Consider the following 24,797-nt stretch of genomic DNA (forward strand, 5'->3'; position numbering starts at 1 on the left):
TACATATCACACAGAGCCAGCACGCACACACCCACATATCTAAGAGCCAGCACGCACGCACCCACGCACCCACAGCACGCACGCACCCACAGCACGCACGCACCCACAGCACACACGCACCCACAGCACGCACACACACACCCACAGCACGCACACACCCACAGCACGCACCCACAGCACGCACGCACCCACAGCACGCACGCACCCACAGCACGCACGCACCCACAGCACGCACGCACCCACAGCACGCACGCACCCACAGCACGCACGCACCCACAGCACGCACGCACCCACAGCACGCACGCACCCACAGCACGCACGCACCCACAGCACACACCCACAGCACGCACACACCCACAGCACGCACGCACCCACAGCACGCACGCACCCACAGCACGCACGCACCCACAGCACGCACGCACCCACAGCACGCACGCACCCACAGCACACACCCACAGCACGCACACACCCACAGCACGCACGCACCCACAGCACGCACGCACCCACAGCACGCACGCACCCACAGCACACACCCACAGCACGCACACACCCACAGCACGCACGCACCCACAGCACGCACGCACCCACAGCACGCACACACCCACAGCACGCACACACCCACAGCACGCACGCACCCACAGCACGCACGCACCCACAGCACGCACGCACCCACAGCACGCACGCACCCACAGCACGCACGCACCCACAGCACGCACGCACGCACCCACAGCACGCACGCACCCACAGCACGCACGCACCCACAGCACGCACGCACGCACCCACAGCACGCACGCACCCACAGCACGCACGCACCCACAGCACGCACGCACGCACGCACGCACCCACAGCACGCACACACCCACAGCACGCACGCACCCACAGCACGCACACCCACAGCACGCACGCACAGCACGCACGCACGCACGCACCCACAGCACGCACACACCCACAGCACACACCCACAGCACGCACCCACAGCACGCACGCACCCACAGCACGCACACACCCACAGCACGCACGCACCCACAGCACGCACGCACCCACAGCACGCACACACCCACAGCACGCACACACCCACAGCACGCACGCACCCACAGCACGCACCCACAGCACGCACGCACCCACAGCACGCACGCACCCACAGCACGCACGCACCCACAGCACGCACGCACCCACAGCACGCACGCACCCACAGCACGCACGCACCCACAGCACGCACGCACCCACAGCACGCACACACCCACAGCACACACCCACAGCACGCACACACCCACAGCACGCACGCACCCACAGCACACACCCACAGCACGCACGCACCCACAGCACACACCCACAGCACGCACACACCTACAGCACGCACGCACCCACAGTACGCACGCACCCACAGCACGCACGCACCCACAGCACGCACGCACGCACGCACGCACCCACAGCACGCACGCACGCACGCACCCACAGCACGCACGCACCCACAGCACGCACGCACGCACCCACAGCACGCACGCACCCACAGCACGCACGCACCCACAGCACGCACGCACGCACCCACAGCACGCACGCACGCACCCACAGCACGCACACACCCACAGCACGCACGCACCCACAGCACGCACCCACAGCACGCACGCACGCACCCACAGCACGCACACACCCACAGCACGCACGCACCCACAGCACGCACGCACGCACGCACAGCACGCACGCACGCACCCACAGCACGCACACACCCACAGCACGCACCCACATTACGCACACACCCAGGCTGCGTACACACCTAAAGAACAAATGTTTGGTCCGTGTGCGATGCCTGATTGCTACTCCAATTCATTTTCAATGGGAGTCACGTCGTTTGATCGGACAAACCTGTCCAATGTGGGGGCGGAGGGCACAACAAACACATCGGACACCTTGTAGTCAAAACAGCCAACGAACAGGGTGGGACTTCAGATCGGACAGAAGGGTGTTTTTTAACCGCCAACTAATAGGAGAGAACTTCCGTTCTTGACAGCACTGGGTGGGGTTTAGGCTGTAGTCTTCTGAGTTACGTGACACAGACTATTATATCGCTTGTTTGTATGTCTTCTTTTGGCTAGGGCCGTGCGTAACTTGGAGAGTCCAAGTTGCGCACGGCTGTCTCCAGTCAGTGAGTGAGTCCAGTCTGGTACTAAGTTCTATTCTATATACAGAAATACAGGACGATAGCCAAAATAGCCGTCGGGCCTCGGCAGTTGTGAGGCTGCATTAATAATTAGTTCTAAAAGCATGTCTTTTTTACGGGGATCACTATTGATTTTAATAGTAGACGCATATATGTCTATGAGTAGCCTAGAGTAGAAATGTAATGGCAGCGTACGAGGTTCACATGCGCAAATATAACAGATGTACAAGTTATCGACACGAATGGTACTTACGGTATGGTACACGATGTAAGCTTGTGGATCTGTTTATTTTAAGCATGCGCCACCGCCACCACGCAAAGTTATGACGCGCGCACATGTGGGGGGAGAGACCCGATATATTTTATAGCTCTATGGGAGAGACGCAGACAGAGAAATATTTAAAATCATCCTGTCTCGCTCTAGCGCACGGCCGCACGCATAAAGAGCCAATGGAGCAAATGTTAAATAAGCTACACAGGTGGTCCTAAATGGTTAATTGATTACATCACTATAGCAAAAGACGTGATATAGGTCAACTGCAGCGGAGCTGTTCTGACTTGAAGCTTAACTGACCAGCACGGCTTCAAGTTTAAACCATAAGATGACATGGAAATGCCCGTCGATTTGATGCGCAGAAATAACATAGGCCTATATCGAATCAGGTTAAGGTGCACACATGGAAGAAAAGTCCCTTTTATCGGGATTCGGGGATACTTTGTTGTAGGTTATAACACCTGCTCCTCTGTTGCCTTATTTGGCTAATAAAATAATTAAGAATTAATGCAATTTCAAGTTGTTGCTGCAATCATGATTCATGTTGCTGTTCTCTTTTCTCTGTGTGACTGAAGGTTGCGCCCAAAAATTGTAGACAGTGATTTCCCGCACCCCCTCATGTTATTTTTCCCTCCGTCGTAAAATGACCTCTTTTCTTTTTTTCACTATTTGTTTCGCTTAACATGTCCACGTGTCATTTGTTTACATATTTGGTACGCTTTACAAAGTCCAGTGTGAACACCAAACGGACCAAAATCAAAATGCAAATATTTGGTCCTTGGTCCGGACCTTCTAAGTGAACTTTGAGTGTGAAAAACGGCCTCGACAAACTACCGCTAGCTGCTGCTGCAGTCAAGAAAACTACACTGAACATATGTGCATCTATTTCCGCGTGTCGTAGCACCGCCCAAATCGCGCAAAGCATTGTGGGACATGGAGGCATCAAATCATAAAAATGTAATCAGTGGTCGGTCGGACAGATCTGTGTGTCCGAAAGGTGTGTACGAAGCCTCACAGCACGCACGCACCCACAGCACGCACGCACCCACAGCACGCACGCACCCACAGCACGCACACACGCACCCACAGCACGCACACACGCACCCACAGCACGCACGCACCCACAGCACGCACGCACCCACAGCACGCACGCACCCACAGCACGCACGCACCCACAGCACGCACGCACCCACAGCACACACCCACAGCACGCACGCACCCACAGCACACACCCACAGCACGCACACACCCACAGCACGCACACACCCACAGCACGCACACACCCACAGCACGCACGCACGCACGCACGCACCCACAGCACGCACACACCCACAGCACGCACACACCCACAGCACGCACACACCCACAGCACGCACACACCCACAGCACGCACACACCCACAGCACGCACACACCCAGGCTTCGTACACACCTTTCGGACACACAGATCTGTCCGACCGACCACTGATTACATTTTTATGATTTGATGCCTCCATGTCCCACAATGCTTTGCGCGATTTGGGCGGTGCTACGACACGCGGAAATAGATGCACATATGTTCAGTGTAGTTTTCTTGACTGCAGCAGCAGCTAGCAGTAGTTTGTCGAGGCCGTTTTTCACACTCAAAGTTCACTTAGAAGGTCCGGACCAAGGACCAAATATTTGCATTTTGATTTTGGTCCGTTTGGTGTTCACACTGGACTTTGTAAAGTGTACCAAATATGTAAACAAATGACACGTGGACATGTTAAGCGAACCAAATAGTGAAAAAAAGAAAAGAGGTCATTTTGCTACGGAGGGAAAAATAACATGAGGGGGTGCGGGAAATCACTGTACAATTTTTGGGCGCAAACTTCAGTCACACAGAGAGAAGAGAACAGCAACATGAATCATGATTGCAGCAACAACTTGAAATTGCATGAATTCTTAATAAGTATTTTATTAGCCAAATAAGACAACAGATGAACAGAGGAGCAGGTGTTTGAACAATAATGTGCTTGCTGCTGGTGCATACAATTCACCGGAGACGTATAGCCTACAACAAAATATCCCCGAATCCCGATAAAAAGGACTTTTCTTCCATGTGTGCACCTTAACCTGATTCGATATAGGCCTATGTTATTTCTGCGCATCAAATCGACGGGCATTTCCATGTCATCTTATGGTTTAAACTTGAAGCCGTGCTGGTCAGTTAAGCTTCAAGTCAGAACAGCTCCGCTGCAGTTGACCTATATCACGTCTTTTGCTATAGTGATGTAATCAATTAATCATTTAGGACCACCTGTGTAGCTTATTTAACATTTGCTCCATTGGCTCTTTATGCGTGCAGCCTTGCGCTAGAGCGAGACAGGATGATTTTAAATATTTCTCTGTCTGCGTCTCTCCCATAGAGCTATAAAATATATCGGGTCTCTCCCCCCACATGTGCGCGCGTCATAACTTTGCGTGGTGGCGGTGGCGCATGCTTAAAATAAACAGATCTACAAGCTTACATCGTGTACCAGACTGTAAGTACCATTCGTGTCGATAACTTGTACATCTGTTATATTTGCGCATGTGAACCTCGTACGCTGCCATTACATTTCTACTCTAGGCTACTCATAGACATATATGCGTCTACTATTAAAATCAATAGTGATCCCCGTAAAAAAGACATACTTTTATAACTAATTATTAATGCAGCCTCACAACTGCCGAGGCCCGACGGCTATTTTGGCTATCGTCCTGTATTTCTGTATATAGAATAGAACCAGTACCAGACTGGACTCACTCACTGGAGACAGCCGTGCGCAACTTGGACTCTCCAAGTTACGCACGGCCGTAGCCAAAAGAAGACATACAAACAAGCGATATAATAGTCTGTGTCACGTAACTCAGAAGACTACAGCCTAAACCCCACCCAGTGCTGTCAAGAACGGAAGTTCTCTCCTATTAGTTGGCGGTTAAAAACCACCCTTCTGTCCGATCTGAATTCCCACCCTGTTCGTTGGCTGTTTTGACTACAAGGTGTCCGATGTGTTTGTTGTGCCCTCCGCCCCCACATTGGACAGGTTTGTCCGATCAAACGACGTGACTCCCATTGAAAATGAATTGGAGCAGCAATCAAATAGCAATCAGGCATCGCACACGGACCAAACATTTGTTCTTTAGGTGTGTACGCAGCCCCACAGCACGCACACACCCACAGCACGCACGCACCTACAGCACGCACGCACCCACAGCACGCACACACCCACAGCACGCACACACCCACAGCACGCACGCACCCACAGCACGCACACACCCACAGCACGCACACACCCACAGCACGCACACACCCACAGCACGCACGCACCCACAGCACGCACGCACCCACAGCACGCACGCACCCACAGCACGCACGCACCCACAGCACGCACACACCCACAGCACGCACGCACCCACAGCACGCACGCACCCACAGCACGCACACACCCACAGCACGCACGCACCCACAGCACGCACGCACCCACAGCACGCACGCACCCACAGCACGCACACACCCACAGCACGCACGCACCCACGCACCCACATATCTTGATATATATATAGATATGGGCTGAAAAGAGGATACTTTCTATGGCAATTGAATATTTAAGAAGTGCCTGTAGACGGCATTACCTGCACAGTGTCTCCAGGACACAGGATGAACTCATTGGAGAACATGTTTCTCAGGAAGCTAAACGTGTTGAACACTTCCTCTAAAAAAAATAAACACACAATAATTCAGAGTTACCGTAAAATTTTAAAAGAAAGGACAATAAAATAAACATGTAAAAAAACCACTTTAGGAACCAATGATTTAGCCTAAAAGCTTGCGAATTAAAATAATTCCCCACTCAATTTCTGAATCAGACATTTTTGATGGATATTTTTGTCAACATTCCATTTTTGCCACATACATACAAAATGAGTGGACAATAATATATGACCAGAAACACATAAATGTGTTCAAAATAGAAAATATTAAATGGACCCTTACGGACCCAAATGGACCCTTACAGGCATAGATATTATAAGAAATAGATGCCTCATTTGCCGCTGCAGTTCATTGGAGCGACGTGTATCCCAATGAAGGCAGAAGTGCAGCTGAAGGCTTTTTTTTAAAACAAATCTTTATAACAGTCATGACAATATACATTACAATACAAAACAAGACAAACAAACAAACAAACAACAAAGTTATTAACAATACAACATCAGAGCCAGGGGGGATTAGATTACTAACAGAAAACATTAAAGAGTGAACACAAAGCAACAGTTCTCCGCAGCTTTCTTATTTAGAAGTGCTGAAGGCATTTGCTGAAGGCGACTGCGTCGCTGCCCAAGTGACGTCACTCATGTGACGCCTCCATGTCTCTCGCTGTCACTCAAGTGACTACTGGCCAATCACAGCGCGTCTTTTCTGGGACTTATGTTACGCACGAGGAAGCTTGACAAGCTTCCGCTAATGCTTTGCAAGGAATGTCGGGAAAATTGTGCCTTCAATGGTGACACGCGCCTCAGAGCCGGAAAGGGCGTCTACGTATATGCTTGTCTATGCTTACAGGTCCATTTGGGTCCGTAAGGGTCCATTTGGACACTCTCAGAGTTAAGGGGGTCTTTGCAAATAAAACATTCGAGAACCAGTAGTACTATTTGGACTCCTAATGGGCCATATTAGAGTCATAGTAAATAATTGTCATACTTATTCTGAAGAAAACCTGGAGACTTGACATTCAGTAAGTGGGTGTTGTGATCAAAATGAGAACATTAAAATGGTGTGTAAAACAGAAAATCAAAACTTTGCCACACGGACAAGACCAAGGGCTCCATCTGTCACCGCTAAATCCCTTATCCCTAAAACTTCTTTGCCTTTTTTACTATTTTGAAAAACATTTTTGAATAGTTCAACTAGCCAGTCTACATTGACACGTTGTGAGCTTGTAGACTGGCCATTTTAACTATTCAAAAATGTTTTGCAAAATAGTAAAAAAAAAAAGGCTGAATAAGTTTAGCGATAAGAGGTTTAGCGGTGACGAAAATGGAGCCCCAAGTCTTTGGGGCTCCATTTTGTCCGTGTGTCCGTGTACGGACATGTTGGTGACTGTCACACTCAATGGCACTGAACCAGCTAGGATTAATCCAAATTACTCAAATCATAGTAACAAATCCTCACACTGTTGGCATGTTCCCCACACCCCACAGCTGGTAGTTGCTCCCTTCAATGGAGTCAACAATAAATTATCAATCAACAAATACACAATAAATAATGTCAAACAAATATCATTCTCTGCAACAAATAATAATTCAAACTCTGTTAACTTCAGTCTCAGTGGCAGGGTGAACTGCCACAGTGACCCCTGACAATGCTGCGTTGGGTCGTCAACAGGTCAACAGGTCAAGAAGCAAAGGCACAGCTCTGTGTGTGTTTGACCGACCTCACCTCTGTGTGTGGAGGAGGCCGTGTGGATGGCCGTGGCCAGCAGGGCTGGCCGCAGGAACACGTGCAACACCTGGTTCCTGTAGGAGGCGCAGGACAGCACCGTGACCGCCTGGGAAAACAGCTCCTCTTCTGGGCTGCTGACGATGCCACACTCCTCCCCCGCTCCTCCCTGACCTCCTGTCAAAAGTCAAGGTCAAAGACATTGTTTCAGTCAGTTGTCTTCGGAAGCGACATCAGTGTAATCGTCTCATCTCAATGCGTGAGATTGTAGCAACTAGTCGACTATTCAACTAGTCGACTAGAAAATCCACTAGTCGACCTTGTTGGTACTAGTTGACTAGTTTTTGTTGGCCTCAAGATCAGATAGATTATAGTTATAGTCACCAATGTACACTGTACAACATGTACAACTATTATTAAAAAAAGAAAAAACATTTTTTATTTTATTTTTACATAATAGTAGGCAACTAGTCAAAATCACTAGAAGTGAAAGCCCTAAAAGAGTGTATATATAGCCCAACTTCCTCAGCCAACCTTTCTTCAAAACCCGCCATGGTACGTTGTCAGCAGATAGCGGAAACCAAATATTATTCTTATAATGTGGTGAGTGTACAAATGGAACCAAATGGACTCGGGGTCCATATTTGGTTCCATTTTGTACACTCCCAGAATTAAATTAACTTTGATTTTACAATATAAATTGGGGTCTCAGAGATATGAAATGCCATTGAATAGGGGACCATAGCCTAATTCAGGGGGCCCTTGAAATGAAAATGGTTGAAAATCACTGCTAGAGCCGCAAAAATCTTCTCTTATGGGGAGTCCTTAGGATATATTTTCAAATGGGGGTTCCGCAGGCTGACGAGTATGATTTTGGGGGTCCTTGAGATGAAAATGATTTGGGAACCTGCTCTATTCGTTCTGCAGCACAGAGAGAGTGCAGGACAGTTAAGTGTTGTTTTTGGCAGAAAGTTTCTGTTTTAGTTTTAGTCACATTTTAGTCACCTGGAATGCGTTAGTGTTAGTCTAGTTTTAAGATTTTAGTCGACTAAATCTAGTTGATTTAGTCGACTAAAATGTGTTTTGGCGTGCCTTGATGCCGTCGTAATGGCTGATTTTACACTTGCTGAAAATAGCCGATCTACAAGCTCACAACGGCTATTTTGAGCATGCAACCAAGTGTAAAATTGTCCACTAGTCCCTTCCTAACATTTTAGTCTATTTTTTATTTGTTGACAAAATTGTCAGTATTATTTAGTCTTAGTTTTTAGTCATCACAGCTTAGTTTTCATTTAGTTTCCGTCAGTGAAAAAAGGTAGTCGACGGACATTTTTCGTAGTCGACGGACATTTTTTTGCACACTGGTGCAAGACAGTCTAATTAATTCTATACAGACCTGGTTGTCCCAGCGCCAGGAGGACACGACCTCCAGCCACAGAGACCAGACCTCCATGGAGGGCCAGACTGGACGAGACCACTTCAGAGGGAGCAGCGTGGTCTGGAGGAGAGAGAGAGAGACGGGTTTTAGACAACATTCATTCAAGTTTTATTCATTCTCGAAATTACACTGAGTAATCAAACTCATTTTCAGTGTCGTCGAGTAATACAATCACATTGTACACATCAGAAGATCAGGAAAAAAGTGGGGGCACGGTGGCACAGTCGGTAGTGCTGTCGCCTCACAGCTAGAAGGTCCTGGGTTCAATTCCCGCTCGGGACGCTGTGGGTGGTGGCGGCGTGTTTCCTCCTCCGCGTCATCAGTGCCCATACCCGAGGCGGGGTTGGCGAAAGGGCCTTTCTGTGTGGAGTTTGCATGTTCTCCCCGTGTCCCCTAGGGTAGGTACCCTCACAAAAAACATGCAGTAATCCTGGTCTCTAAACTGCCTCCCCCTGGCCAGCCGGGGCGGGGCGCCTGATGGAGGGGAAAGGAACTGGTTGGAATAACGTGTTCCTTCCACACGCTATGTCCAACCAGGGAAACTCCCCCGTCAGGTGAAAAGGAGCAACTTGGGCACTCAGGCATGAAGGAAGCATGAGTTCAAGTCCGTTGCTCTCCCCAGGTTGGCGGAGGGTGTGTAGAGCCCAGGATCACATTAGATAATTGACACAGGGGTGAAAAATGGGTTACAAAATCGTGGGATAAAAATTATTAAAAAAAAAGATCAGGAAAATAAAAACAAAAAAAAAGGTATACATGTGAACTATATAGGTTTACAAATAAAAAAAAGCTAAGACAAATTTCAAAACGATCTAAAAACAGTTACATATTGTGGGGGTCTGTATGCTCACCAAGGTTTTAAAACTAATGTGGTCAATTGTAATGTAGTTTGCAGGTCGTTCCATGTATTAGGGCCACAGAAGCTAAAGGCAGATCTACCAAGTTAACTTTTGGTACCTTGAATTTTGGGGAATTACTTGACCAGGTGGGTGTGGTAGGGTTCAGTTGATGTACATTACGTACAGTATCAAGTATTTCTGTGAAAACTGAGGAATAAAACGGAATCTTAAAAAGCGCATGTGTGTGCCCTAAATGTCGACAAACGGCCTCGTTAGCAGTAGTTTTAAACAGCAACCAGCTGTCATTAATTTTGTTGGGCCATTTTCTGTTTGAACATCTGTCCACTAGAGGGGGCTGCAGCTTAACTATCAACACTCATCTTCTACTGTAGTGTAGGCTGCCTTGTTTTAACATTCACATTATTTTAGCCAAGAGTTTGGGAACAACAACAACAACAACAAGGGAGCATGCAAGAGTTTTAGAGTGATTCAAAACAAGGGAGCAGAGCTTCATCGTCTTGCTAAAGGACAGCTACTAATTTGACTGTTTTCGTTCATGTCATGTGAAAGCAGGGAATCATATTGGTTGTTCAGTTTGACCCACCAGTTTTGGAGATATGGCTTATAGAGTAATGTCTTGTAGAGAAAACAGCGAGTTGAGAAAACAGGCTTGAAAGGTTCACTTCTGTGGTCTCTAACATTACACCTAGCTACATGTTTAAGCATTTATTTCATATTTACATGTCTTCTGTGGTCTCTAACATTACACCTAGCTACATGTTTAAGCATTTATTTCATATTTACATGTCTTCTGTGGTCTCTAACATTACACCTAGCTACATGTTTAAGCATTTATTTCATATTTACATGTGAAGAGTCTCATTTTGGATAAAATATAAATAAATTCAGTTTTTCTCCTCTGGTGAAAAGCTGGAGGTTGCATGATGGCAGCCCCCATAGTCAAATCTGGTCACCAGGTCACACAAATTCAATGGCTGGCACCTTTCTGTTACGGGACGGCCACTCCACTAAATACTATATTATAAACTGCTTTGATTGATTGTAAACTTTAGCTGTTCGTAGAACAAGCAGCACAGGAAGGAACGCACCGTTCAATACAAGGTCTGCTAAGAGGAGAACACAAGAAAGCACTAAGGCTCATTTCCATTGGGGTCCTCCATTATCAATTCAGCAGAACATTTATATTATATTATATATATATATATATATATATATGATAGAATAGCTGGGTAGTGTGTACTCATACGTTTGTGTGTGTGTATAAATGTATATGTCCTCAAGGGTCTGACCCTTGACTGACTAGGGCGGCGGTGGCTCAGGGGTAGAGTGTCTGGATGGTAACCGTAAGGTTGCCAGTTCGAACCCGGGCTCCCCCAGAGTTACTGTCGAAGTGTCCTTGAGCAAGACACTGAACCCCTAATTGCTCCCGATGTGCTAGTTGGTGCCTTGCATGGTTTCCGCTGCCATCGGTGTATGAATGGGTGAATGTAAGGCACAATCTATGTAAAGCGCCTTGGATAAAGGCGCTATATAAATGCACCATTTACCATTTATCTTGTACAGTATATGCTTGACTATTTTTTTGTTTGTTTTTTTGATACACAAAGAAGGGGTAGGACCCGATAAGTTTTTAACTAAACTTCTTCTTATCCCTTTTTCGAACATAAACTACAAGGATATTAGATATCCCTTGTTTTATTTTATTATTATTTTAAATCTAGTTCTTCCTTTATTTCCTTTGCCTGTTCATTTATGTTTTAATATGTTAAAAATAAATAAAAATAAAAATATATATAGAGGGTATGCGCATGTATAAAGTGAATGGCAAAGCGACAGGGAAAGAGAGTTTAACATTGTTTAATGTCGTTTAATGCAATTAAGATAGGACTTTGGATGTATGGGGTGGCTACGGTCCTCTATTTAATGGCATTTCTATCTCTGGGACACCCAATTTATTTTGTAAAATAAAAGTTAATTTAACTCTGAGAGTGTACAAATGGAACCAAATGGACCCGTTAACGTTAGGGTCCATTTGGTTCCATTTGTACACTCTCAGAGTTACAGACCCATAAGGGTCCATTTGGTTCCTAACTATCATTTAGCTGGGGACCCCCTGGAACTCCCCCAAGGACGCCTGGGGGTCCCTGGACCCCACGTTGGGAACCAGTACAGTACAGTACAGTAGGTTCAAGTTCAAGGTTTCTTTATTTTTGTCTCCCGAAGGAGACATTGTCTTGGACCCCAAGGACCCGCCCTGCAGCATACAGATACAATACACAATACAAGACAATAAGCTGTACAGTCCAGTCCAGTGTGCTCACCAGGCCAGTGGAGGAAGGCTCCGTAGTCCCGCGCCAGGCCGCGCAGCCACAGCGTGTGCTGGGTCAGCTCGTCCAGCGTCATGGCCTCCTCCCTGCCGGGTCTCTGGTGGTAGTGGTTCTGGAGCAGCAGGGAGGCCATGAGCACCCAGGGCTGCAGCACCATGTTGTCCTCCTGGGAACGCACCAGCCTGTACGCGGTGTCGTTCACAAAGCTCTGGGTGTCGTCGCTGGGTTTCCTGGGGATGTGTCTTTAGAAAAGGGGGACATTTTTTAGACATACTGTAAGCAAAACCCGTTTTATATTAGTCATCATCACAGTACGTGTGGTTTTGTATTGTCGTTTAACCCAACCAACACATGCATACTCCTCAGGGTATGCATCATCATCAATCATTCCTGTGCGTGTAGGCCTCATCAGTGATATCACAATGATTACATACATGATTGCAATCGTTTGTGGTAATCGCAATTATTTAGCATAATCATTAGAATAGTTTTTGGCCTGGGCCATGGCTCAGCGGTCCAGGCACCTTGGCTGGTAATCCAGTCTGGCAGTGTGCCGCGGGTTCGACTCCCGATCCCGACGGCCTTTACAGCATGTCTCCCCCCCCCCCCCCATCTCTCTCCCCATTTCCCGTTAGCCTACTGGCTTTTCCCTCCATAAAATATATAAAATAAAGGCGAAAGCCACCAAAAAAAAAACATTTTAGAATAGTTTTCATTCTGCTGTATAAAAACAGCAGGATCAAATTAACTGAACTGTCTCCACAGAAATGTGGACACTAGCCATTACCTTTGAACAAGTGCAATATCCCCTACCCTTTATCCCTATATTCTGCTTTAAGGACTCCTATCGTGCTGTGCAATTTCTGTCTCTCTATAAACTAATGGTGAGGGGGTTTTTTTTTATTAGTTTTAACCCATTTTGACCTGAGATCAGATACTAAAAATGTCTTCTACATCCTGACAGTTTTCTGAAAAAGCTATGTTTCTATGTCAGTCGTTCTTCGATTTTTCAAAAATAGCAGACCTACAAGCTATGAGCTTGTAGATCTGCTATTTTTCAATAGCTAAAGCATAACATAATGCTAACACCAAAAGGGGTTCCCAGAATGGGTTAAAAGTAGATTTAGATTTTAGTAATATAGTAATTTAGTTTGCTTTTAACTAGCAGATTGGAAGCCAGTGAAACGACATTTCGTTCTCTTATGCATTTTATGCATCTGCTGAATGACAATAAAGATATCTATCCATCTATCTTGTGCAGAAATGATACCTTTCCAGGGGATCGCTAGGCGATGTTAACACATTTTGTGCCCAAAACGTCTGTGGACGTCCTGGGTATTACCGCACGTGCATAGCCCAAGACGTCTGTGGACGTCTGTGGATTTTTTTTTATTAAAAAAAAAATCAGAAAAATCAAAACACTTTTTTTTTTTTTTTTTAACACATGGTGCCAAAGTTTGTGTTTTCGCCATTGAGAATGCATTTGGCGTTCATTTAAATAACTCAGAAACTATAAAACATTTCAAAGTAAAAAGTTCCAGCATGTGTCGCCACAGTCAGCTGAATTATAAAAAATGTGAATGGATTTTCTAGGTGAAAGTGATTTTGGGCAGTTTTGCGTGGGCTCTCAATGTGTTAGAGTGTTTTGCATACCTTGGCATGAGATTGAAATGGGAGCGTTTGACTCTGCCTTCCGCTAAGCTTCTGACAGACACGGGTTGGCCGAAGTACACGTGGATGCTTCCGTAGTCTTCACTGAGAACCTTCCTGGCTTTAAACAGACCCTGTAAAACCGTCACGGACAGAATTATGATACTGCTGCTGACAGAAAGACAGAAATGTTGGGGAGGAATCCATTGGCCTAACGACAAAGTTGGTGTGAAAGAGGGGTAAAGAAATAAATAACTGGCAACTATAAAATATGAAATTTTGAGTGAGTGACTCACAGAGGTGGACTCCTTGGGTTTGGGCACTCCCAGGAGCTCCCTGGCATACAGCGATTCCTCCAGGATCCTCTCGTAGCTGATACTGATGGGTACCAGGCTGACGTCAAACACCTCGCCTTTGAAGAACGGCTCCATCACGATGTTCAACAGACCTGCAGCAACGGGAAAACAAAGTCAAAGTCGTACGATTAGTCACACACGTTACCGCAGTGAAATCTGTTCTCCGCATTTGACCCATCTCTCTTGGAGCGGTGAGCCGCAGCGTGCGCCGCGCTCGGGAATCATTAGTTGATTTGACCCCCAATCCAACCCATTGAAGCAGAGTGCCAAGCAGGGAGGCATAATGAATTGCATTTTATGAATTGCATTTTTATAGCGCTTTTCCAAGTGCTCAAATCGCTTTACAATGGTTCATTCATTCATTCATACATTGGGAGGTGAAGCGGCGAACAGTCGACGCCAGCGTCCTCACTTCCCACATTCACACACCAATGGTGGAAAGCTCACACCGACCAACTCATTGGAGGCAATGTAGGGTTCAGTGTCTTGCCCAAGGACACTTCGACATGTGGACAGGAGGAGCCAGGATTCGAACCGCCGACCCAGGGATCATTGGACGACCTGCTCTACCTCCTGAGCCACAGCCGCATTGGGTCCCATTTTTACAGTCTTTGGTATGACTCGGCCGGGGATCGGACACTCTAACCACAAGGCCACTTAACTGTCTGGTTGTGAGGTTGTGAGGTGTATGGCCGGTATGACGCATGAAATACAACAGCAAAGAAAAGATATGTATTATACAGTGTTCACTACTAGTAAGATCTTAAAGCTGCTATAAGCAATAATATGTCAAAATATTAACACACTTAGCGGCAAGGACGGAGTTCTCCGTTCAATCAATTAGTAACGCCCAGCGCTCAGGACAGAGATATCATCATATTATATTATAGCAATGGGTAAAATGCTCCCAAACAAATGTAGTCTCTGTGACACATCTAGGGGCCACAATCTGCATTCAAAGATTTTCCTAGTCATTTCGACTGTGTTTTTTTTCGACCAATGACAAAGCTTCTAGGAAAATCTTTGAATGCAGATTGTGGCCCCTAGATGTGTCACAGAGACTACATTTGTTTTGGAGCATTTTACCCATTTCTGGCTGTCTGAATGCCAAAACAAAAAGAAAAATCATTAAAATGTTGACATATTATTGTTTATAGCAGCTTTAAATCCCAAATAAAGCTTTTGATGCAAATATGTTTTTGACCATGATCCATCTAAGGGAATTCAGTGAAACCCAGCCCAAAGTACAGCTTTAACCTGCACATCAAAATATTGGAAGAGACCTACTGTACCAAATGCAAAAAAGTAAGCTCAGCACTGGCCAAAAATAGAATTTTGGCATTTAGCAGATGTTCTTATCCAGAGCGACTTAGAAAAGTGGCCGAACGGAGGAAAGCCCTGTGTCCAACACCAACCGGACAAGAGGCCATGTTTTTTTTTTATTTTTTTTTATCCCACGATTTTGTAACCCATTTTTCACCCCTGTGTCAATTATCTAATGTGATCCTGGGCTCTACACACCCTCCGCCAACCTGGGGAGAGCAACAGACTTGAACTCATGCTTCCTTCATGCATGAGTGTCCAAGTTGCTCCTTTACACCTGACAGGGGGGAGTTTCCCTGGTTGGACGTATAGCGCATGGAAGGAACACGTTATTCCAACCAGTTCCTTTCCCCTCCATCAGGCGCCCCGGCTGGCCAGGGGGAGGCAGTTTAGAGACCAGGATTACTGCATGTTTTTTGTGAGGGTACCTACCCTTAGGGGACACGGGGAGAACATGTGAGGGTACCTACCCTAGGGGACACGGGGAGAACATCCACACTCCACACAGAAAGGCCCTTTCAGCAACCCCGCCTCGGGTATGGGCACTGACGACGCGGAGGAGAGGACACGCCGCCCACAGCGTCCCCAGCGGGAATCGAACCCAGGACATTCTAGCTGTGAGGCGACAGCACTACCGACTGTGCCACCGTGCCATGGGGTTTGAGTGCCATGTGATAAAAACATATGCTATGGCAGTAACACTCCTAGCATCTAATATAAGCTACATACTGTAGTTATCATCAGAATGGTAAATGGTGCATTTATATAGCGCCTTTATTCAAGGTGCTTTAATGCACATTCACCCATTCACACACACACATTCATACACTGATGTAGGGCTGTCCCCGACTAAGGATTTGTATAGTCGAAATTAATATGAATAAATTTGCTGTTAGTCGACTGATAGTCGACTGAACACCCCCCCCCCCCCCCTGCCTGTTTTTGCAGCGCCGTTCGCTACGCGTTGAGAGCTTGTAGATCCGTCTATTTTTGCAGCGCAGCTGCGTAGCTGCGCAGTCAGGGTAACACAATAAAAAATAAGTTACAGGTGGAGATGAAGTGAAGTTGGAACGGACAAGCAGCTGCAAGCCCAGCTAACATCACAACCACTGGCTGGTGACAGTGTTGTTAGCCGCAGCAACATGTAGCCTGCCCTGGTAACTTCTCCTCCTCCCCGGAGAAATCTTGCCTCCCCGCACCGTCGGGGAGGCTGATCCACAAGCTCTCAAGGCATCGCGTCCTGCCTGTTTTTGCAGCGCCGTTCGCTACGCGTTGAGAGCTTGTAGATCTGTCTATTTTTGCAGCGCTGGTGTCGGGGTTCGTTCACGTTGTCAATAAAAAAATAACCTAGATTACAGGCGGAGATGAAGTTCAATCAGTGGGTTGAATCAGTAGCTACGCGCTAAGCTAACGATCCCCGACCCTACACTAACACTAGCAGCCTGTTTTTTATTTTCCCCCCGACTTCACGGGTGGCGCATTGGGATTGTGATGAGACACGAGACAGCAGTGTGCATTCTGTTGTGACTGTATATTATTAAACTGCATGGGTCTGGACTCCGGAGCATAAACAACATGTAGGCTACAGTACAGTAGCCTCCCTCGGCTCGGTCCCTCCCAGCCTTTACTCTGGCTGCCAGAGTGTTCCCCGATGCTGCGGTGCGGGGACTGGGAGCATACCATTATAACGGAGGGGGGGTTTTCCACCCGGCCCGACTGTTTTTTTTTTTTTTTTTTGGTGAACATCGACTGAGAGGTTGTCAGTCGACTGAGACCCGTTCCGATCGATTAGTCGACTATTTGACTAATCGAGGTCAGCCCTACACTGATGGCAGCGGAAACCATGCAAGGCACCAACCAGCACATCAGGAGCAATTAGGGGTTCAGTGTCTTGCTCAGGGACACTTCGACACCAACTCTGGGGGAGCCCACAGGGTTCAAACTGGCAACCTTGCGGTTACCATCCAGCCACTCTACCCCTGAGCCACCGCCACCCCCTAGTGGCCACTCTACCCCTGAGCCACCGCCACCCCCAATCTGAAACTCTGTCAAACACAAGGGTTAGGTGCAAGGAGTACTTCAAATAGCGCAAGCTACTGTATGTGGTCATTATCTTACCTAATTTGGGAGTGAGGGACTTGCATGTTCTGCTTCTCGTCCCTTCTAGGAAGAATTCAATTGGCGCAAATCCATTCTGGAGGGGGCAGGGGCAGAGATGAGAGAAAAATATGATAGTGTTTTTTTTACATTTGATGTGTATTCACAATTAAAAATAAAGATATTGTATTATCCATAAGTTTAGGAGCACATTCTGTACATCGTTGATTAGTCATATATTTACAACGAGGTATAACTTGTAAGGATCACGCAATCGTGGAATGAACACAGCTAGGTTCAAGGTTCACTTTATTTGTTTGCACATACAAAACGAAAATCGTACCAGCAGTGTATATTTAAAACCTATCAATAAAAAGAATAAGCATAAAATCCCAAAGTGCAGTGCATTAAAACGGAGCAGCATATTAAAAAAATAATTAAAACAGCTAAAGTGCTTGTAGTTCTGCTATTTTTGAAAAATCGTGAAAATATTTATTTCAGAAAACTGGAGGATTTAGAAGATTTTTTTTTAATTTCGACGCCAGGCCTAAATGGGTTAAGAGTTCAGTAGCCTGACAGTCCCCGGATAGAAGCTGCGTTTGAGCCCTTCAGTCCTGGCTAAACATGTTGGGTAAAGCTTTGCCAGAATCCCCCAATATTCTGTTGGTAATCACTCTTGTTTTGAGCGACCTGCCAGCACTGGCACCTGAGCAGTGAGCATGGGTCCTGCAGCTTTGACATCTATCTTTGGTGCCTGTACATTTCTGGAAGACAACCTACAGTCTTCTTGGGTTGTTAGTCTCTTCTTTTGACTTCACCAGTCTCACGGCACTTGGTCCTACGTTTGGGAATGGGCTGGTGTTGCTGCTTGGAGCATACACAAACACAAACAAAGTTGCAAGACGCAATGCCGTGGTGCCAGTCACACACCTGTGACTGGCACCTGGGCAACCTGTGGCTGGCACACACCTGTGACTGCCAGCACTTGAAGCTCAAAAGGAGAGTGAATGCCAACAGAACAATATTGCCGGGGATTTTGGCCAAACAAATTGGGGCTCTACCCACACATTTTGCTATGTTGCACCATTACAGGCTCATCTCTTTCTTTGGAATGATACACTGACGCTGCATTCACAGTCACTGGCAGTTATAAAAGTCACACGACAACCAAGCAACAGACCAGCCGCATTGCTGCAGAGTTTCTGGTGAAGTGTTGCTCAAGCCACACCGACTGCGTAAATGAAAAGGGTATAGAGTTAAATAGCACAAGGAACTGGTTAGCTGCGAGAATGAGTTTCACTTCCTCATACAGAACAAGGACTGTCTAAAGAGGACGAGACGCGAAGACCGTACGGGCGACGCCATGTTGCTTATAGTGCTCCATGGAAGGAAAGAAACATGCGCAGTTGAGACCAAGGAAGCTGAACGCGGAAGTGTTGGCTGCATATAGCCCATTGCGCATGTTTCTTTCCTTCCATGGAGCAACATGGCGTCGCCCGTACGACGCCATGTTGTCTTCGCGTCTCGTCCTTCTTAGACAGTCCTTGATACAGAACCCAACGGCACAGGAATTGTGGGGAGAGAGAGAAGGGTAAAACATATCATTGGTTGACACTTCACTGCATCACTGCCAGGAGCACTGAAACAAGTTGAAGACAGCTCAACTTCTTTTTTTTGTGGCATGTCATGCCCTGCCCATCATAATGATACTGATAAAGCAATACTGATATTGCTTTGTCGCCACTGGTGTGAACTGTGAAAGCAACCTTAGGTGTTTCTGTGTTTGTCTGGGCAACTTGCATTTCAGGTTCTCTCTCATAAATAGATAAGCCATCACATTATAGTTCTATAGATGTCTTCTGTCACCTTTTTGGTGCCACTAGTAATAGTGGTTTTAAATGATCTATGTATGTTTGTATGTACATGTGCTCTTAATGGAAAGAAATAAAACATACTTACTTAACCCATAAAACAGGTCCGTGACCCAAAATGTGTCAGGTATTTAGGAAACAGAACCATTTCCTGCCAGCCTGCCGCCCTTACCCTGAGCATGGTCTTGACGTACTCGGAGAAGGCAGCCCAGTACAGCTTGTCTCCACCAAACGACCGCCGGAGGAAGAACGCTCCAGACATGCGCAGCATCTCGCCCACAATCTTCATCCCCATGAAATCTGCACAGATGTTGTGAATTCATATTCAATATTCATTTTATGAATGTGATGATTAAAAATGCTGATCCCGGACTGACATCAGAGGGCATAATAGGACATGAGGACTTATACCTGTTCAGAAAATTGTTAATAGCAGCTTAAAAAAAGCCATCACGAGGAGATGGTTGAAAGCAGACCCTCCTAGAGAGGAACACTGGATGGAAATTATTGAAGAAATATATCTCATGGACGAAATGACTCGTAATCTGCGGACCAAGGCAGAGATATTTGAAAAACGTTGGGAAAAATGGCATTTATACAATAGTGTGTATAGCAGGAATACTCAAAATACCCCAAATACTCCAAATATTGAAATACACAGCCTGCTTACCCATTCCCGCGGCGATGACCGGCAGGGTGAGGTCGTAGGTGTACAGGATGTAGGACATGAGCAGGAAGTCCATGTAACTACGGTGACTAGGCAGCAGCACCACAGGATGGTCCTGGATGGCCTGCTGGAGCTGACAACACACACGCACACACACACACACACACACACACACACACACACACACACACACACACACACACACACACACACACACACACACACACACACAGTATAAAGGGATGGTCCTGGATGGCCTGCTGGAGCTGACAACACACATATACAACCCATTTTGACCTGAGATCAGATTCTAAAAATGTCTTCTACATCCTGACAGTTTTCTGAAAAGCTATGTTTCTATGTCAGTGGTTCTTCGATTTTTCAAAAATAGTACGAGGACTACGAGGATAGACTACGAGGATAGTTGTTTAGAGTTAACACTAGAGAAAGTAGGAATGCTAAAAGTTTAAACACCAAAGTACGGAAACAATGTAATTAATTAGTAAACATATCCTGAAATGGTAGGCATATTATCATTGGTATTCACATACTCACCTTTTTATCATCATCTAGCTGACCATTTAATTGCACAAAATAATTTGATCACTTTGGAAATGAACTAACATCTGTGGGTTTGACAGCATGTTAGCATAACGATGAAGACATTGATGAAGACTTTTCGCCGTGGCGACTTGGTAAACTGGCGAGTTCTCCGGTATTCATAGGTAGTAGTAACACATACTCACTCTCTGAATGCCCTCTTCGTTGACACACACGCTCCTGAACAGTGACTTGAAGGCCTTGCTGAGAGCGAAGGCGAAGAAGCGCACGGTGCTGAGCTGCTGGCTGTGAGCCATCTCGTCCAAGATGGACGACGCCTGCTCCTGGATCACATCGGCAGCCGTGCCCGTTTCCTTAGACACCTGTGGTACGGCAATGAGAGTCACACACACACACAGGGGAAGTTTATAGACACCTGTGGTACGGCAATGAGAGTCACACACACAGGGAAAGTGTATGGATGACTTAAGCCCTAACCACACCAAAGGGTCGAGGCGGTTTTAGCGTTGTCCCTGCAGTGTGATATGTCCTGTTGCACGTTGACCCACGTTGACCCTAGTGATTCAACGCATGGAATTAAATGGCCCCAAACCACACCAAAGGGTCAAGACGGTTTTAGCGTTAACTCCTTGCAACCGTTTGGACCCAAGGAGTTGCATGGTGAACCTTTGGTGTGGTTAGGGCTTAAATCACATAAACCGCCCAAAAAACAACAACACACACACTGTGTGAAGTGAGGGGCGCTCTAATCATCGTACATCATCATCAAGACTGGCGGTCCCTTATCTGCCAATTAAGGGTTCCCACTGACACACATATGCCGATTTGCTCAGACACATATGACGTAAAATCTCTGTTCATTGTCGATGGCATTTTGAATGTTTGTTCAGACAAAAAAAAATGAAAAGAGAGCAGGGGTTCACAACTCCATTCAACCACCAAGCACTCCCGGAGTCGACGCCGCTGATTAAACCTGTATATAGGAGGGGCTGGCACCCCTCAAAAATTATAGTTTGTCATCAGTCTAAATAATCAATATATTATCACACCACTCCTGGTGAGAGCAGGAGTGGACCTGGTGAGACGTAGGAGGGGCCCGGACAGGAGACAACCCCACAGAGCCTAGTCCCTCCATGTGCCAGAAGTGTATACCTCCCAGCCCTGGCAGAGTAGTTCTGGAGTAGTTCCAACGGATTGTGTGGCCCTGGTTTTGCCCTAGTGGGACTGATTGAGGGTGGCTACTGCCGGGACGTAAGTCTGGACTTGATCACCCCGGCTGGGTCGCCTGAGTGAGGGGTATGATGTTGGAAGACCCGAAACCCCGTTGACCTCAGGATACATCACTGAGGAATACGTCCCAGGTGCATCCATGCAATGTTTTTTTTTTTAGTTAGAGTTAAAAAATAATATCTAGTTAGTCGTCCCATCTGATATACTAGTACCTGATTGATGACATAGTGCAAGTGGTCAGACTGGAGCACCATGTTCTTCAGCATGCTGGGCTGACAGGGGGTCAGTCCTTTGTATAAGAGAGGCGTGTAGCATCTGAGGGCATAGCGCAGGTCACTGGACCTCCTCCTCTCCTCCAACATATCCTCAAAGTCATCTCTTTTCCTCAGCACAGGGTCCCTATGCTGTCAAATGAGAAAGACAAAAAAAACACACACACAAAAAAGAAACATATAAAATTAAAGTTGAAAATGATGGGTGGATTACAATTATACAATGTATTAACCCATTTTGGGCGGGAAACCCTTTTGGTGTTAGCATCATGTTATACTTTAGCAGAAAGTGAAAAATAGCAGTGAAAAATAGCAGATCTACAAGCTCATAGCGCGCCACCGAGTGGCGCGCTACGAGCTTGTAGGTCTGCGATTTTTGAAAAATCGTGAAAATATTTATTTCAGAAAACTGGAGGATTTAGAAGATTTTTGTTTACATTTCGAGGTCAGGCCTAAATGTATTAATATAGAAGCTATTGTATCTCTTTTTCTCATTTATGATATAATTAATCAAACATAACAATGTGGTTTTACCCTAGCTGTGCTACAAAACTAGATTATGCACAGTAATAAATACAAACGAACAAAACTAAATAAAAGATAAATAAATTGTATTTAGGCTCCGACAGTAATTATTTCTCTTGATTACGATTTCCAAAAATAAAGCAATAATAATGTACCATGAACTTCAAGCAATAGTGTCCCTAGTCCAGTGTTTCCCCAAGGTGGGGTCCGGGGACCCCCTGGGGTACTTGAGGGAGTTCCAGGGGGTCCCCAGCTAAATGATAGTTTGGAACCAAATAGACCCTTATGAGTCTGTAACTCTGAGTGTGTACAAATGGAACCAAATGGACCCTAATGGGTCCATTTGGTTCCATTTGTACACTCTGAGTTTAAATAACATTGATTTTACAATATAAATTGGGGGTCCCAGAGATAGAAATGCCATTAAATGGGTGTCAGTAGACTAATGCATGTCAAACTGGGGGGTCCTTGAAACAGGTTGAGAATCACTGCTAGAGCCTAAACGTCTTCTCTCATGGAGGGTCCCTGGCATATCTTTTCAATTGGGGGTCCGTGGGGCTAATTAGTGTCAATTTGGGGGTCCTTGACATGAAAAGGTTTGGGAACCGCTGTCCTATAATCTACTGTCTGTAGGGATCATTGTAGTAGTCGGTCTGTCTTTTGAAATTAAATCAGAACTGACAAACTTTAAAGCCAGACTCTGTGCAGCGCTACATTTAACACACAAACACAACTGACGCATTGCATTAAAGCAAGGGCATTACTTTGTGTTTGACTGACTGCGCTACTGCTGTTTACCATCAATCAATGCATACATTACAACATACATACCGAGTAAAGAGATTTCGACGCCATTCTCCTTCAACACGACTTTATAAAACCGTACAGGTTGTTTCGCAGGGATGTCAAAACCGCTAAAAGAGGAGATATGTCTTTTCTTGTCACACACATTAAAACATTAAAAGCTCAGTGAGTTCATTCACATGGGCGGTGTCAACGCCCAGCAACACTTCCGCGTTTGTCAAGATATGGTGGCAGTGTTGCCATGTTCGTTTATTATAAGCGACTTTGGGTTCATTTTTCTCTAAAGTAGCTTGTAAATATTGTTTTTTTTTATTGATTGATTGATTGATTTGACTGATTGACTGATTGAAGTATTTATTATCAGTTTGCAGAATTACAGTACATTTCAAGCACAACTCAACACAAAAACTGTTAACTGACGACCCCATAAAGCATTACAGCATTTACAAGAGGGTCCACCTTGTTCAATCATCATAACATTTAGAGATGTACACATATACACTTCTATATTCTATACAGCCAAAAACAGGAAATCATCATAAAGGAGGTAAAAAGGGAAAAAACATATACAGTGAGGGGAAAAAGGGGTCCCCCACCCCTTTTTTCAGATTTTACGGGGGCCAGTTTCGAATTGCAGCCGTCCGTAGGTGACCTTTGAGAGCGGTTTTGAAGGAGTCAAGGGATTCGCATGTCTTAATGACTGTTGGTAGGGCGTTCCACATTTTTGTGGCATAGGAGCGAAATTCATTTAGTCCCTTGTTTGTGCCGAATCTGGGTTGCACATGGTTTGTTGAGCTCCCTGGTAGTTGCGGGTTGCGGTTTTTTTGGGGCTTATTCCTAAAGTTTAATAGTTGCTTATTTAGACTTGTTTCCTAATGTCGTTTAAACCATTGATTCTCGGCAGCGGTGGCCGAACGGATAGCGGCGCGGTCTAGATACCGG

At 46.2% G+C, this 24,797-nt stretch overlaps 1 protein-coding gene across 2 annotated transcripts in view; it reads right to left on the reverse strand.

Annotated features, from left to right (window-relative positions):
• The window catches only part of gnpat (glyceronephosphate O-acyltransferase), a 33,787-nt gene extending 9,725 nt beyond the window's left edge, over nt 1–24,062 (reverse strand). For both annotated transcript variants that reach the window (XR_013792168.1, XM_079527044.1), the window contains exons 1-12: nt 23,883–24,062; nt 22,467–22,658; nt 21,210–21,386; nt 20,467–20,596; nt 19,969–20,096; nt 17,947–18,022; nt 14,446–14,597; nt 14,153–14,283; nt 12,494–12,741; nt 9,271–9,372; nt 7,875–8,051; nt 6,071–6,150 (exon numbers count right to left, since the gene is read on the reverse strand). Coding sequence is in view for 1 of the 2 variants with exons in the window: in XM_079527044.1 (XP_079383170.1) it covers nt 6,071–6,150; nt 7,875–8,051; nt 9,271–9,372; nt 12,494–12,741; nt 14,153–14,283; nt 14,446–14,597; nt 17,947–18,022; nt 19,969–20,096; nt 20,467–20,596; nt 21,210–21,386; nt 22,467–22,658; nt 23,883–23,906 (1,617 nt within the window). In the remaining variant the exon portion in view is untranslated. The remainder of the gene's footprint in view (nt 1–6,070; nt 6,151–7,874; nt 8,052–9,270; nt 9,373–12,493; nt 12,742–14,152; nt 14,284–14,445; nt 14,598–17,946; nt 18,023–19,968; nt 20,097–20,466; nt 20,597–21,209; nt 21,387–22,466; nt 22,659–23,882) is intronic.
• Between the last annotated feature and the right edge of the window lie 735 nt (nt 24,063–24,797).

This window comes from Electrona antarctica (genome assembly GCF_951216825.1).
Source record: "Electrona antarctica genome assembly, chromosome: 17".
Lineage (NCBI taxonomy): Eukaryota > Metazoa > Chordata > Actinopteri > Myctophiformes > Myctophidae > Electrona > Electrona antarctica.